This window comes from Bubalus bubalis, chromosome 2 (genome assembly GCF_019923935.1).
Source record: "Bubalus bubalis isolate 160015118507 breed Murrah chromosome 2, NDDB_SH_1, whole genome shotgun sequence".
Classification (NCBI taxonomy): domain Eukaryota; kingdom Metazoa; phylum Chordata; class Mammalia; order Artiodactyla; family Bovidae; genus Bubalus; species Bubalus bubalis.
The window spans coordinates 73,902,201-73,917,521 of record NC_059158.1 but is presented as its reverse complement, the minus strand read 5'-3'; the positions used below and the strand labels follow the sequence as shown (position 1 = coordinate 73,917,521).

General features: G+C 36.3%; 1 protein-coding gene across 2 annotated transcripts in view; it reads right to left on the bottom strand.

The window, feature by feature from the left end:
• ATF2 (activating transcription factor 2) overlaps positions 1–15,321 on the bottom strand; it is an 84,546-nt gene that overhangs the window by 16,922 nt on the left and 52,303 nt on the right. For both annotated transcript variants that reach the window (XM_025274550.3, XM_025274545.3), the window contains exons 11-12: positions 4,966–5,115; positions 2,112–2,318 (exon numbers count right to left, since the gene is read on the bottom strand). In XM_025274550.3, coding sequence (XP_025130335.1) covers positions 2,112–2,318; positions 4,966–5,115 — 357 coding nt within the window. The remainder of the gene's footprint in view (positions 1–2,111; positions 2,319–4,965; positions 5,116–15,321) is intronic.

Below are 15,321 nucleotides of genomic sequence, written 5' to 3'. Positions count from 1 at the left end.
TTGTTGTAACTTGGGTCAGAACAGAAAACTGGCCCAACCTAAAGTCCAGTACCTTGAGAATATAACCATATATTTATATACCACTTTATAGTTTTGAAACATTTTCACTTCTTAAAAAGGCATAATTAGCCAAATTACAAAAGAAAATATTGATAAATTTATCCTATTAAAATTAATATATTTTAAAATGCCTACAAAAATTCTAATTTGATGTAAATAACAATCCAGAGCAGGAGGACCAGCAAGTATTATTATCTCTATTCCATGGGTAAGACAACTAAGGCTAACAAAGAATGTTATTTTTAATACCATGTAACTGTTAAGAAGCCAAGTCATTCAGAAGAATGATTTTGTTAGTTTAATAGATCCACCTAAATCACTTTGTTAATGTATTAGTATGAATACTCAAACATTTAAATGATAGTTAATATTCAGAAATCTGATAAATAACCATTTTTATAGTACATAAATAAATCTGTATCTATAATGTTTCACTTTAAAGAAAAAATTGAAAAGTTTGTTTTGAAAAATTATGATATGAAAATAGTTCCTGAAGAAGAATTTATTTATCAGGTAATATATTATTTAACATATCCTAGTATATAAGTCAGAGAAGGCAATGGTACCCCACTCCAGTACTCTTGCCTGGCAAACCCCATGGATGGAGGAGCCTGGTGGGCTGCAGTTCATGGGGTCGCTAAGAGTCGGACACGACTGAGCGACTTCACTTTCACTTTTCACTTTCATGCCTTGGAGAAGGAGATGGCAACCCACTCCAGTGTTCCTGCCTGGAGAATCCCAGGGATGGGGGAGCCTGATGGGCTGCCATCTACGGGGTCACACAGAGTCGGACACAACTGAAGCGACTTAGCAACAGCAGCAGCAGTAGTATATAAGTACATATTGAAGTCTCTGTGATATGGTAAAATTAAAATCATATTTAATTTTAAATGGTTAAAAGTAAGTTTTGCAAGATAATTTATTTGTTCTAAAGCTAACATGTCAATATTCAAAGCCCAACACAGAGTTTTAAAAGATAACTGTCTCACATATGAAAAAGTGTTAAGTTATTAAAATTTACATTAGGTGAAATGCTATGCCTGGAGCTAAAAAGCTAGAAAGCTTTTTCCTAAGCATTTAAACAACACACTGATACTGGTGACATCTTTAAAGATGTAAGATGAGAGCAAGTCTCATCATCGGTCATGATTAATTTTTAAGTAGGAATGGACAGCTCAGAGGATTGACCAATAATAACAACTACGATTAATTCATTAAATTCATAATGAATTTAAATTCATCAATTTAATTCATAAATTCATCGATTTTTCTCATTGATGCTTATCAATTGGTAGTTTAGAAGATTTTACTCGAGAATATTTGTAACATTAAAAACAACAACAAAAAAGGAAGAAAAAACAGAAGGAAGGAAATAGACTTAGTGCTGCCAAATACCATCACTGAAAATCTTACCAAAGACTGAATAGGAAGGAGCCTTAAAACCTTTATACCACATAGGGTTCCTAAGAAATAAATCTGAGGCACACTGGCAGGGCAGTATGAAATGCTTTCTACTGCCACTGGCCATATTGTACCTGTTCTGTGGATAATTAGTCCTTCAGTCCCAAAGCTGTCAATCTGGCACCTTTCACGAGCACTATATTCACTTTAAATAAAACAAACAAAACAAAACAAAATTTATAATTCAAAGAACAAAAGAACTTAAAAACAAAAACTGCAAACTGAACCAACTCTACAGTTGTGACATGAACCAAAAAATAAGAAAAGTGAAGTACCAGTAATATTTTACAGTTTAAGATTCTGTTGAACTCTATATCATTAACTTTATAAAGTTTAAACCAGATAGTTTAGGTACTTTTGTACTATGCAAGTAAACACTTACATTTAAAAATTTCTTCACTGTATCAGTATTGAAAATTATATTACTTCATCTTTGTATTTAGCTTATTAAACTACACTTTACTACAGATTCCATACACACCCAATATTGTGTCCTAAAATGTCTGAATAGCTAACTAGGAAAAAATAAGGAAAATGTGTGTTCATAATTATTAAAAATAAATAAAACAATTTAAATATATGCACCATACCTGCAGTTGACCATTTAATGAACTCAAGTCTTCTGCTTTCTTCTCTAAAGACTGAACCCAGACTTTTCTCTTTTGTCGGCATCTTGAAGCTGCTGCTCTATTTCTTTCCAGAAACTTCCTCCTTTTTTCATCGGGATCTTCATTAGCTGCTCTTCTTCGACGACCAGTTGTATTTTGGGTCTGTGGAGTAGTGTGAGCTGGAGAAGCCTATAATAGACACAAATGAAAGTTTTTTATATTTGTACCTAGTGATTAAAATTAATATAATAGGCAGTAAAGGATTGCAAAGGTGAAAGTGAAAGTCACTCAGTTGTGCCAACTCTTTGTGACCCCATGAACTATACATTCCATGGGATTCTCCAGGCCAAAATACTGGAATGGGTAGCCTTTCCCTTATCCAGCGGATCTTCCCGACCGAGCAATCGAATTGGGCTCTCCTGCATTGCAGCTGGATTCTTTATCAACCGAACTATCAGGGAAGCCCCTTGCAAAGGTGACATGTACTAATTTTATTTTCTAAGTCTCATTGTATACATCAATATTCTGAAGCAATGTGCAAATCACCCTGTTGTTTAACAAATTCCTTGAAGTAAATAAGCATTGCTAAACCGAGATTCTCACTAACTGTCACAGTGAATGTATTCTTTGCTGTTGTTCAGTCGCTAAGTTGTGTCTGACTCTTTGCGACCCCATGGACTGCAACACGCCAGGCCTCTCTGTCTTTCACTATCTCCTGGAGTTTGCTCAAACTCATGTGCATTGAGGCGGTGATGACATCCAACCATCTCATCTTCTATCACCTGCTTCTCCTCCCGCCTTCAATTTTTCCCAATATCAAGGTCTTTTCCAATGAGTCGGCTATTTGTATAAGGTGGCCAAAGTATTGGAGCTACAGCATCAATATTCATACAATGAATATTCAGAGTTGATTTCCTTTAGGATTGTATTTTAGTCTTTAACGTTTGTATAAATAATATTTTCATGTTTACAGAGAGAATACAAAGAAATTGAAAAATGTAATACACATGATGATGTACAGATCTTTTATTTTTCCAAGTGCACTTTTAAGCAAACATTATGTTATTATTCGCTTTGATAATTATTAAGGTACTAATAAAAAATAACTTTTTATTTAAATTCACTATGGGAAACCATGGTTTCTATGCTATTTTTACAATAAAAAATAGCATTAAACTGTAAATGTTTTTTAAAAATTGGTTTGTCTAAAATTAAGGAATTGAAAGTACATACACATTTTAGTGTATTCAGCTTTTCTTTAGTTTCTGAAATTTGGGGTCAGTCTTTTTCTAAGGGTCAGGTTTATATAATTATTAACGCTCATTTTCCTGGTAGGTAGAATCCCAGAGTCTAGATTTTCATTTTAATTGGTCCGCCTGCCCGGCAATATCAGCCAGACAGAAATCTTCAGTCATTAGTGATACTGTCCAGTGTTTAGGATTATAGAATATCTTCATGTCTCTCACAAATCCCAAAATAGTGCCACAGAACACCTGAATACAGGAGATACGATATAAACCCTTGGAAACAGTGCAAAAGAAAGCACTTTGTGGCCATAGACACATGATCCAAAGTAGCAGCCTGAAAACAAATCTCTTGCCTCTACTTTAATGATGTAAACAAAAATTTCTACATTCTCTTCGTCTATACCGTAGGCAGAAATCTTTACGTTCTGCAGGTAATTAACCTGAATTATATGTATCTCTACCTCTAACAAGGATTTGAGGCTACTTAGAAGCATATATTCTTCCTTCTCTCCCTTTTTCTATTGATTCATTCATTCTACTTCACTGAAAAATATGCAGGAACTATTTTAGTGATATAGCAGTGATAGACCAGATAAAAGTCCTGCTGTCCTGGAGCTTCATTCCAATACAATAAAGTATAAAAATATAAATAAAAACGAGATCCAGGTAAACCATAGTTAGTACAAGAAAATAAATTACATTCATTTACTTTCTTTTAAATAAACTTTTAAGTATGTAAAAGCCATACTGAACTTGCCAGCCATAGATAAACAGCCATGAGCTGCATTAGGCTCATGAGCCAGTTGGCTAACCCTGAGTTAAGACATAAGAACACACTCACTTTTCCTCTCTTTTGGCCCCTAGGTAAAGTTGCTTGGTGGATGACAACCACAACTATTTCACTTTATCTTAAGTTTCACAAAGGTAAAAATACTGTTATCTAAACACCTGTGCTTAGGAGGTAATATTAAACTTGTTGTTCAGCTGTGTTTCTTTAATTGGAAAGTTTTACTTTTAAATGCTAATATTCTTTAAGTAGAGAAGAAAAACGTCTAAATAGAGCTCTGAAACATTTAACAGAAATACAGTAATGCTTTACTGCAGACATATAGAAATAGCAATCATCTAATGGCCAGACACAAATTAGAGTGAAACGGGCCTCTAGTATAAACAGCTGCCATTAAACCTATCTGCTACTTTGGTGACATTTCACAAGTGTTAATTCAAGAACTGTCTTATATCAGTAATATGGTTCATATATAAATTACTTGTTGAATACAACCAATAGTAAAGTTTTCTTTAAATACTATTGATGGATACTATGCCATTTTAAACCAACATACAGATACTCTGAGAAACATTTACAGAGTGCCCTCAGCAGTAACAACTGCTTATTTATTTTTTATATGTTCAACTTTTATGTTGAGTTACCTTTTCTTAAGGCTTTTTAAATACACTTTTGGAATAAAAATTTGACCAGAAAATCTTTTCAAAGTATATAGTCATTGAAGTCACACTGTGTGGTGTTGGTTTTTTTTTTTTTTTTTTTAGGAAAACTGAGAGATGAATGATAAAAACAACACACATACCGGTGTTTCTGTGGTGGATGTGGCTGGCTGTTGTAATGACTGTGGTCGAGATTCCTCTGATTGAGTCCTAACCAAACCACTACTGTGACCTTTGACAGTATCGCCGTTGGTAACTGGAGGATGTTGCTGGGTCAAAGCAGCTTTTAATCTCTGAAATGCAAATACCAATTAAAAAAAAAATGCTCCCTGCCTTCTACCCAAATCTAACTCCCAACACACTTTTAGTTAACCAAATGAGACATGTTAATGAATACATAGGCTTTAAACTTAGTTTTATTATATTCCACTGCATTCCTAAATATCAGTAAGACAGATAAAAGACCTTTGGGAAGCTTTCCTGAGTCTGTCTTGGCAACTTTTCCTCTCTTCTTTCTTTGGAAATAGCATAAAGGGGTAGATACTAGAGAAGAGCTTTAGACAAAGTCCCCTACATGATTCTAATACAATTGTTTTCATTTACTTCAACTAAGAATAATTTAGAAAATCTGTAATTTATTTTCATCTGTGCATATCTTAATATCTATAACTGATCCAGATACCTTAGAAATGAGGTATATATTAAAAGACCACCAATATTTCTGCTTAAGCAAGTGTTAGTAGACATTTTCTACTGCTAATCATTGTAGATTCTGGGTATGATTTTAAAAACAAGGTCAGTAGTGTAAAAAATGTTTTGTTGAGGTATAAGTTACATACAGTAAAACGAAGTCTTTTCAGCATATATTTCTATGAATTTTAACAAGCACATACAGTTGTGCACCACCTCCTACAATGAGGATACAGAACAGTCCTATCACCCACCAGAACTTCCTCATGTTTCTTTCCTGTCACACTCTCCTCCCACCACAGTTCAGTCACTCAGTCGTGTCCAACTCTTTAAGATCCCATGGACTGTAGCACCCCAGGCTTCCCTGTCCATCACCAACTCCCAGAGCTTGCTCAAACTCATGTCCAACGAGTTGGTGATGCCATCCAACCATCTTGTCCTCTGTCATCCCCCTTCTCCTACCTTCAATCTTTCCCAGCATCAGGATCTTTTCCAATGAGTCAGTTCTTCGCATCAGGTGGCCGAAGTATTAGAGCTTTAGCTTCAGTCCTTCCAGTGAATATTCAGGACTGATTTCCTTTAGGATTGACTAGTTTGATCTCCCTGCAGTCCAAGGGACTCTCAAGGGTCTTCTCCAACACCACAGCTCAAAAGCATCAATTCTTCAGTGCTCAGCTTTGTTTATGGTCCAACTCTCACATCCACATATGACTACCTCCCACCACAGTCCCTGAAAACCCCAAGTCTGTTTTTTGATATTCAAAGTTTTGCTTTTCCAAATATCATATAAATGGAATATATAGTATATATAATAAGCCTTTTGAATCTGGATTCTTCCCTTTAGCATAATGCACCTGAGATCCATCCCTGCTGCTGTGTTATCAGTAGTTTTTAAATCAGTTTCTAATAAACAGTATGTTGATTTTACAGATGCAGTCCAGCTCAGTTCAGCCGCTCAGTCGTGTCCAACTCTTTGCGACCCCATGAACCACAGCACGCCAGGCCTCCCTGTTCATCACCAACTCCCAGATTCCACCCAAACCCATGTCCATCGAGTCGGTGATGCCATCCAACCATCTCATCCTCTGTCGTCCCCTTCTCCTCCTGCCCTCAATCTTTCCCAGCATCAGGGTCTTTCCCAATGATTCAACTCTTTGCATGAGGTGTCCAAAGTACTGGAGTTTCAGCTTTAGCATCATTCCTTCCAAAGAAATCCCAGGGCTGATTTCCTTTAGAATGGACTGGATGGCTCTCCTTGCAGTCCAAGGGACTCTCAAGAGTTTTCTCCAACACTACAGTTCAAAAGCATCAATTCTTCTGCACTCAGCTTTCTTTATAGTCCAACTCTCACATCCATACATGACCACTGGAAAAACCCATAGCCTTGACTAGATGGACCTACGTTGTCAAAGTAATGTCTCTGCTTTTTAATATGCCATCTAGGTTGGTCATAAGTTTCCTTCCAAGACATAAGTGTCTTTTAATTTCATGGCTGCAGTCACCATCTGCAGTGATTTTGGAGCCCAGAAAAATTAAGTCAGCCACTGTTTCCCCATCTATTTGCCATGAAGTGATGGGACCAGATGCCATGATCTTAGTTTTCTGAATGTTGAGCTTTAAGCCAACTTTTTCACTCTCCTCTTTCACTTTCATCAAGAGGCTTTTTAGTTCCTCTTTACTGTCTGCCATAAGAGTGGTGTCATCTGCATATCTGAGGTTATTGATATTTCTCCCGGCAATCTTGATTCCAGCTTGTGTTTCTTCCAGCCCAGCGTTTCTCATGATGTACTCTGCATATAAGTTAAATACGCAGGGTGACAATATACAGCCTTGACGTACTCCTTTTCCTATTTGGAACCAGTCTGTTGTTCCATGTCCAGTTCTAACTGTTGCTTCCTGACCTGCATACAGGTTTCTCAAGAGGCAGGTCAGGTGGTCTGGTATGCCCATCTCTTGTAGAATTTTCCAGTTTATTGTGAACCACATAGAGGCTTTGGCATAGTCAATAAAGCAGAAATAGATGTTTTTCTGGAACTCTCTTGCTTTTTTGATGATCCAGCAGATGTTGGCAATTTGATCTCTGGTTCCTCTGCCTTTTCTAAAACCAGCTTAAACATCTAGAAGTTCACGGTTCACGTATTGCTAAAGCCTGGCTTGGAGAATTTTAAGCATTACTTTACTAGCGTGTGAGATGAGTGCAATTGTGCAGTAGTTTGAGCATTCTTTGACATTGCCTTTCTTTGGGATTGAAATGAAAACTGACCTTTTCCAGTCCTGTGGCCACTGCTGAATTTTCCATATTTGCTGAAATATTGAGTGCAGCACTTTCACAGCATCATCTTTCAGGATCTGAAATAGCTCAACTGGAATCCCATCACCTCCACCAGCTTTGTTCGTAGTGATGCTTCCTAAGGCCCACTTGACTTCACACTCCACGATGTCTGGCTCTAGGTAAGTGATCACACCATCGTGATTATTTGGGTCATGAAGATCTTTTTTGTACAGTTCTTCTGTGTATTCTTGCCACCTCTTCTTAATATCTTCTGCTTCTGTTAGGTCCATACCATTTATGTCCTTTATTGAGCCCATCTTTGCATGAAATGTTCCCTTGGTATCTCTAATTTTCTTGAAGAGACCTCTAGTCTTTCCCATTCTATTGTTTCCCTCTATTTCTTTGCATTGATCGCTGAGGAAGGCTTTTTTATGTCTCCTTGCTATTTTTTGGAACTCTGCATTCAAATGTGTGTATCTCCTTTTCTCTTTTGCTTCTCTTTTCACAGCTATTTGTAAGGCCTCCTCAGACAGCCATTTTGTTTTTTTCCATTTCTTTTTCTTGGGGAATGGTCCTGATTCCTGCCTCCTGTATAATGTCACGAACCTCCATCCATAGTTCATCAGGCACCCTGTCTAGCAGATCTAGTCTCTTAAATCTATTTCTCACTTCTACTGTATAGTCATAATGGATTTGATTTAGGTCATACCTGAATGGTCTAGTGGTTTTCTCCACTTTCTTCAATTTCAGTCTGAATATGGCACATTAGGACACTAGAGATCATTTGCCCAAGGTCACACAGCCATTAAGCTAGTTAAGATCCTAGATTTAAATCTGGATCTTCTTCTTTTCAAAGTGCAGTTTTTCCATGGCATCATGTTATGTATATTATCCTATCTCCCGCCACCAAAAAAAGAAGGGGAAAAAAAAGAAAATGCAAAAATCAAGAAAGATAATCAAAGACTGGGTGGCTTGATGATTCAAAAGACAACTACAAGGGAATCCCCTGGTGGTCCAGTGGTTAGGACTTTGCTCTGTCTCTGTCATAGGCCCAAGTTCAATTCCTCGTCAGGGACCTAAGATCCAGCAAGCCAAGTGGTGTGAAAGACAACCACAAAGGATTCGGAATGCCAAGTCTGATACTGTAACCGCTAAAGCCATATCACCCCAGATTAGGTATGTTTTCCCCATCTTTTCTGACTGAGTACTTCCTTATGAACTGCAAACAGCAGTTTATAAAGTCCTAGTTTCTTCACTGGTTAGCATACATAAGATATACTGTGTGTATATATATTAGCATACAAAATGTATACAGCTGAGAAGATACTTTACTGTTTAGAAATTAACTCTGTCTCAAACTATCTGTAAAACTGGGAACAATGACAACTTCCTTGTAGGGCTGAGGTAAAGATTAAATATGTAAAACTTCAGTTCAGTTCAGTTCAGTCACTTAGTCGTGTCCGACTCTGCGACCCCATGATTCACAGCACACCAGGCCTCCCTGTCCATTACCAACTCCCGGAGTTTACCGAAACTCACGTCCATCGAGTCGGTGATGCCATCCAGCCATCTCATCCTCTGTCGTCCCCTTCTCTTCCTGCCCCCAATCCCTCCCAGCATCAGAGTCTTTTCCAATGAGTCAACTCTTCACATGAGGTGGCCAAAGTACTGGAGTTTCATCTTTAGCATCATTCCTTCCAAAAGAACACCCAGGACTGATCTCCTTTCAGATGGACTGGTTGGATCTCCTTGCAGTCCAAGGGACTCTCAAGAGTCTTCTCCAACACCACAGTTCAAAAGCATCAATTCTTCTGTGCTCAGCTTTCTTCAGTCCAACTCTCACATCCATACATGACCACTGGAAAAACCATAGCCTTGACCAGACAGACCTTTGTTGGCAAAGTAATGTCTCTGCTTTTGAATATGCAGATATGCATGCAGATGACACCACCCTTATGGCAGAAAGTGAAGAGGAACTAAAAAGCCTCTTGATGAAAGTGAAAGAGGAGAGTGAAAAAGTTGGCTTAAAGCTCAACATTCAGAAAACTGAGATCATGGCATCTGGTCCCATCACTTCATGGCAAATACATGGGGAAACAGTGTCAGACTTTATTTTTGGGGGCTCCAAAATCACTGCAGATGGTGACTGCAGCCATGAAATTAAAAGACGCTTACTCCTTGGAAGGAAAGTTATGACCAACCTAGTAAAACTTACCTGAGTTATATAAGGATTTCTTAATTTTTTAAATTTTAAATTAATTTTTTAATTTAAATTAAATTTTAAATTAAAAAGCTTCCTTACCTTTTTCAAAAATATCTATTGAGCCCTCTATTTTCATAGTTCAGGTGTTAGGGTATGGACACCAAAGAATCACACGAGTTCCTTAACTTCTGTATTTTCAAAATATACTTAGGAAAAAAAGTACTCAGGGATCATTTTAAGGACAGGTTTAGCTCAGTCTGAAGCTAAATATTTAAAATTTTAAATTAAAATTTTAATATTATATTGAATTAAAAAATATATATTTAATTTATTTATTTGACTGTGCCAGGTCTTAGTTGCAGCATGCAAACTCTTAGTTGTGGCATGTGGGATCTGACCAGGGATCAAACTTGGGTCCCCTGCATCGGGAGCGCAGAGTCTTAGCTACTGGACCACCGTGAACTCCTCTAGATGTATTTTATTTTGGAAAATATATTCTCAAGACCACATGGTACACTGCATCTTTCAGACTCCAGATTAAGATTCCCAGTTCCATTTTTTCTTCCTTCTCTTATGCTATGCTATGCTAAGTCACTTCAGTCATGTCCGACTCTGTGTGACCCCATAGACGGCAGCCCACCAGGCTTCCCCGTCCCTGGGATTCTCCAGGCAAGAACACTGGAGTGGGTTGCTCACTTCTCCAATGCATGAAAGTGAAAAGAGAAAGTGAAGTCGCTCAGTCGTGTCCGACTCTTAGCGACCCCAAGAACTGCAGCCTACCAGGCTCCTCCGTCCATGGGATTTTCCAGGCAAGAATACTGGAGTGGGGTGCCGTTGCCTTCTCTGCCTTCTCTTATAAACAAGCAGAAATAACCACATTAGCAGCTAAGATTCAGGAAATTGGGACACTCATAACTGATGGGATAATGTGGAAGTGGATGGATTAAAACTAATTAGGTAGGTGACCAAAGCAGTACTTGGCTGTAGTCAGGAAGGAATACTTAAACTAAATGGTCAAAGAAGTGAAAGCAAAAAGAGAGGAATTTGAAAGTGTGGGTCATATAAACAGAAGGAGGAGGATCTGGGAAGGTGGTCAATGTGCATAATTACATCTTTTATAAGCCAATCTATAATAGCGTTAGGTTAGGGCTTTCATTTCTGGATATAAAATGTATATAAATATAAGTACTGGTTGAGATGTAAGCTTGGTAAATTATGTGTTGGTAAAACATTTTTAAGTCCTTAGGTAGGAAACATAGAATTGAAGAGCATTTAAAGTTTTATAGTAAAGAGCTTAGCTCTTAGAATTAATGAAATACAGTAACTGCACATAGGGGAGTCTGAAGTACATAAACATCACTCTCTTGAATAATCTTTAGTAGGGCAAGTTACTACCTTATAGAGCACTTAAAAGCAGCATCAGTATTCATTCATTATCCTCTCTTGACTGCCCTAGGGTATACAGTACACATCCAGTGAGGAAGCGCTAATGTTTGCTCCATGCTGTTACATTGATTACAATGGGTCTAACTTGGAAGTGTGCCACTGGATACAAAATGCAAGAAAAAGATTTTCAAGGGTTAATTAACACTGCTTTGAACTACAGATTTTTTTTAAACTATAAATTTTTTTTAAACAAACATGTTTAAAAACAAATGTATGCTAAAATATTACAGTGGGTTAGGAGAAGAAAGTTGTCTAAATGGTGATTCATATACATTTTACAACTAATGTAAGGATATCTACAATCCACCCACATATATGTTGAGACATTTTAAAGAAGGGTAATTTGGTCCCCCCAAATTAATGAAAACATCTATAAATATGATAGATATTTATCTTACAACAGAATTTTGGAGCTACTCAATTAGTCCAATTACCATCTTACAGGTAAAGAAATTAAGGCCCCAAGAGTGAAGTTACTTCCCAGGATCACAGAGCAAGTTAGAAGCAGATCTAGGACTAGAAATTCTGTCTGTTGACTCCTGGTTCACTGAACAAACATATTTTAAACAAAAGGTTGAAAAGGTTTGGAAAAACTAGAGCTTTTGTCTCACATTAAGTATTCTTTTTTTTTTTTTTTTTTTTTTTTTAGTATTTATTTATTTATCTGTGCTGGGTCTTAGTTGCAGCATGTGGAATCTAGTTCCCTCACCAGGGATCAAACCCCAGCCCTCTGCCTTGGGGGCACAGAGTCTTTGCCACTGGACCACCAGGGAAGTCCTAACATTAAGTATTCTAAGTATATTTTAGTAACCATTAAGAGTATCAAACACTGGTCTGTCCATTACTGGATCAAAATTCTATCAATAGAGAAATCTAATATAAGTAAATGAAGATTAAGTACTCAGAGAAATTATATATATAAGATTTAACAAGTCTATATTCTGTAACATGTACAATAAAAGCTAGGCAAATTTTAATTTTAAACTAAAGGAAAGAAAACGAAAATCTTTATTACTATGTTTCTAAGCATACTAGTAATTTAATGTTAGAGTTAAATTTTAGTGTTGTAAAATTCAGCTACTATGTTGAAAACTTTTTGTCTTAAAGACTGTGTCAATTAGAGTGAATGTAGGAAAAAAAAAGTGAATATAGTCTTGTGCTGACCAATCTGATATCCATTTTAAGAGGTAATCTGCTAAAAATAATTTTATTCAAATTCTATGTTATATGTTGTACCCATGAAAGCAAATTTTTATCACATCTGTCAGTACCTGGTAGGAATAAACTACTCGATCGTAGTTCAAAGAAAAAACACAATGTTCTCTAGAAACAATTTATGAAAAAGTCAGATCCATATTTCATAAGCACCACAAAAGCTCATCAGAGTAATAACCCTCCTTCTCCTGGGTGTTATCCTACCATCTGCTGCTCTATTACTTATCTTTATTTTGCAACTAATTAACAGCATAATCTTCTAAATTCAGCAAGTTAATTATCATTATTGTGGTCTTTGCAGCATCATCAGTCCTTGTGAAATCTTGCTCCCCACCCCCAGAGAACATATGAAAATGAAGTAGGTTGGGAGAGAGTCTGTTTCGTTGGAGTGGGCTCATTTGGTGTTTGCTCATTAGCTTGGCATGCAGAGGGAGGTCAGAAGAATTCTGCTGAACATGAGGCTCCATGCAGGGCCCAACTAAGTTAATGTAGGTTTCTGAACATTTGCCAAGATGCCCTCTGTCAGCTCTCAGTAGAAACCCCCTGCAGAAAACCTGCCAGCTACCCACTGTGTGCAAAGATCTCTCTCAGTTTGTCACACAAGTCTTAAAGAAATGATTCTGGGGAATACAACTTAAATACTTAACTAAATCTTCTTAAATGAAACTCCTGGATGGTTAATATTTTCTTATTCAGATGAGTTACTTTTTGATTACAAATATTACATAGGAAATTTGTTTCTTTAGAAGAGTAACACAGGTAGCAAATATCTATGGTTTAATGTGCGTAAAGACAAACAAAACCCCTAAACTATATGTACATTTGGTGAGAGCCAATGAAATTTTGTAGAAAACAGTAGATCCCAGGAATTTTCCTAGAGTATTAAAAAATACTGGGTAATCTTTTATTTGTGGACCCCCCCCATACATTTTTACTTAAACTAAGTTTTTACTTTTCCAAAAACTTAAAGTTCTTAAAAAACAAAACAAGCACAACTTGTCCTGAAAGAATTTCTTCATAAAAAAAAGAAAGATCTTTTTTAAAATATTTGTAACAAACACAATGCATATAAATCTTCCAGTAAGCACTGGGCACATGAAAACCAGGCCACCACAAAAGCATCCTTGGCTATCTTAGGATACAAGTAAGTTTCTCTTCAGCTATAGTGTACTACTTATTGTTCTGTGTTCCAATGTTGCCATTTCTCAAACATTATTTTTTAACCACATTTTAGCAGAGTTACTATTGCTGTACTATTTAACATTAACAGACTGTGACCACAAAGGTCAAATAAATCCTTAGCAGAGATGCAGAATCAAACAGGGAGGATATTTAAATATTTTCAGAGTTGAAAACAACAAAGCAAAATCCAATTGAAGCAGTTAAAGAAGAAATTATAATGTTTGCTGGGGGGCTTCAGACTGGTAAAAAGTCAGAAAAATTATTTAACATGTAACATGAATCTAGGGGATGTGAGCTGGGGACCATTCATTTGGAGAGAATGGAATTAAGAGTTCTATCACTGACAGAGAAAAGAATCCAATCCCATGATCATTTATCTGATCATTAAAAAACCTCTGTACACTAGGATATGACCCTAGTCTCAACTTTCTCCCATTAGAATTATACAATTATTTATTTAGTAAATCTTTTTAGCCCCCTGATGCTTAATAAATTAAGAAAATCAATGACACTGACATTTTAATTCAAGTTTAGAAACAATCAAACCAAACCATTCAAAGTTCTACCAACAGGAGAATGGATAAAGAAATTGTGGTATACTCACAGCAAACTACTCAGCAATAAAAAGAAACTACAGAACACGCAACAACATGGATAAGTTTCACAGACATATACTTAACTGAATGCAAGGTATATATTGATATTATTTACATTGCTGGTGATAAATATTAACAGCTGGGGGAGATGGACTGAGGGAAGGAACATAAAGAAACGTGGGTAGATGTTAATGTTCTATACCATAATAGAGGTGAGTTACATGAATGCACTTAAATTGTACAGTTTAAATTGGTCCATTTCAATCTATGTAAATTTTACATTTAAGAAAGACTTATTAAAAAATAATTCAGTGACAGTAAGCAGTGGTCTGAGGAAGAACAACAGTTACATTGCTAATAACTGAAGCTGGATGATGAGTACATGGGGATTCATTACAGAATCTTACTTTGTATATAATACTTGAAATCTTCCATAACAAAAAGCTTTAAAAAAAGGAGGGGGGAGGCTAATTTCTGAATCTTTTTATTTAATTAAAAAATAGGACAATCTTATTTACTATCCCAATTAAAATAGGTAATCACCTAAATATGGCTATTTTATATGTTAGCAATATTTTACTAAGAAATTTAATTGGACTGTTAAATTTAAGTGAGGCAATTTGTGACTCCCCATGCAATTTGGGGGGCCTTCAACCTATAACTGTGTTTCATACATAAATATGTGAAATACAGCTTTGGTATTTTTCAGTGTACAAGCATACAAAGTATTTTTATTCTTACTAATTAAATTTCTCAAATTTACTCAGTTATTCAGGGAAGCTAGTTTCTATCTTAGAGCCAAAAATATTTCTTTAAATCTGATCTGTTCTTTACAAACTGTGGAGGGAAAAGTCCACTGAATATGTAAAGTATTCTGAGATGCAGAGAACAACAA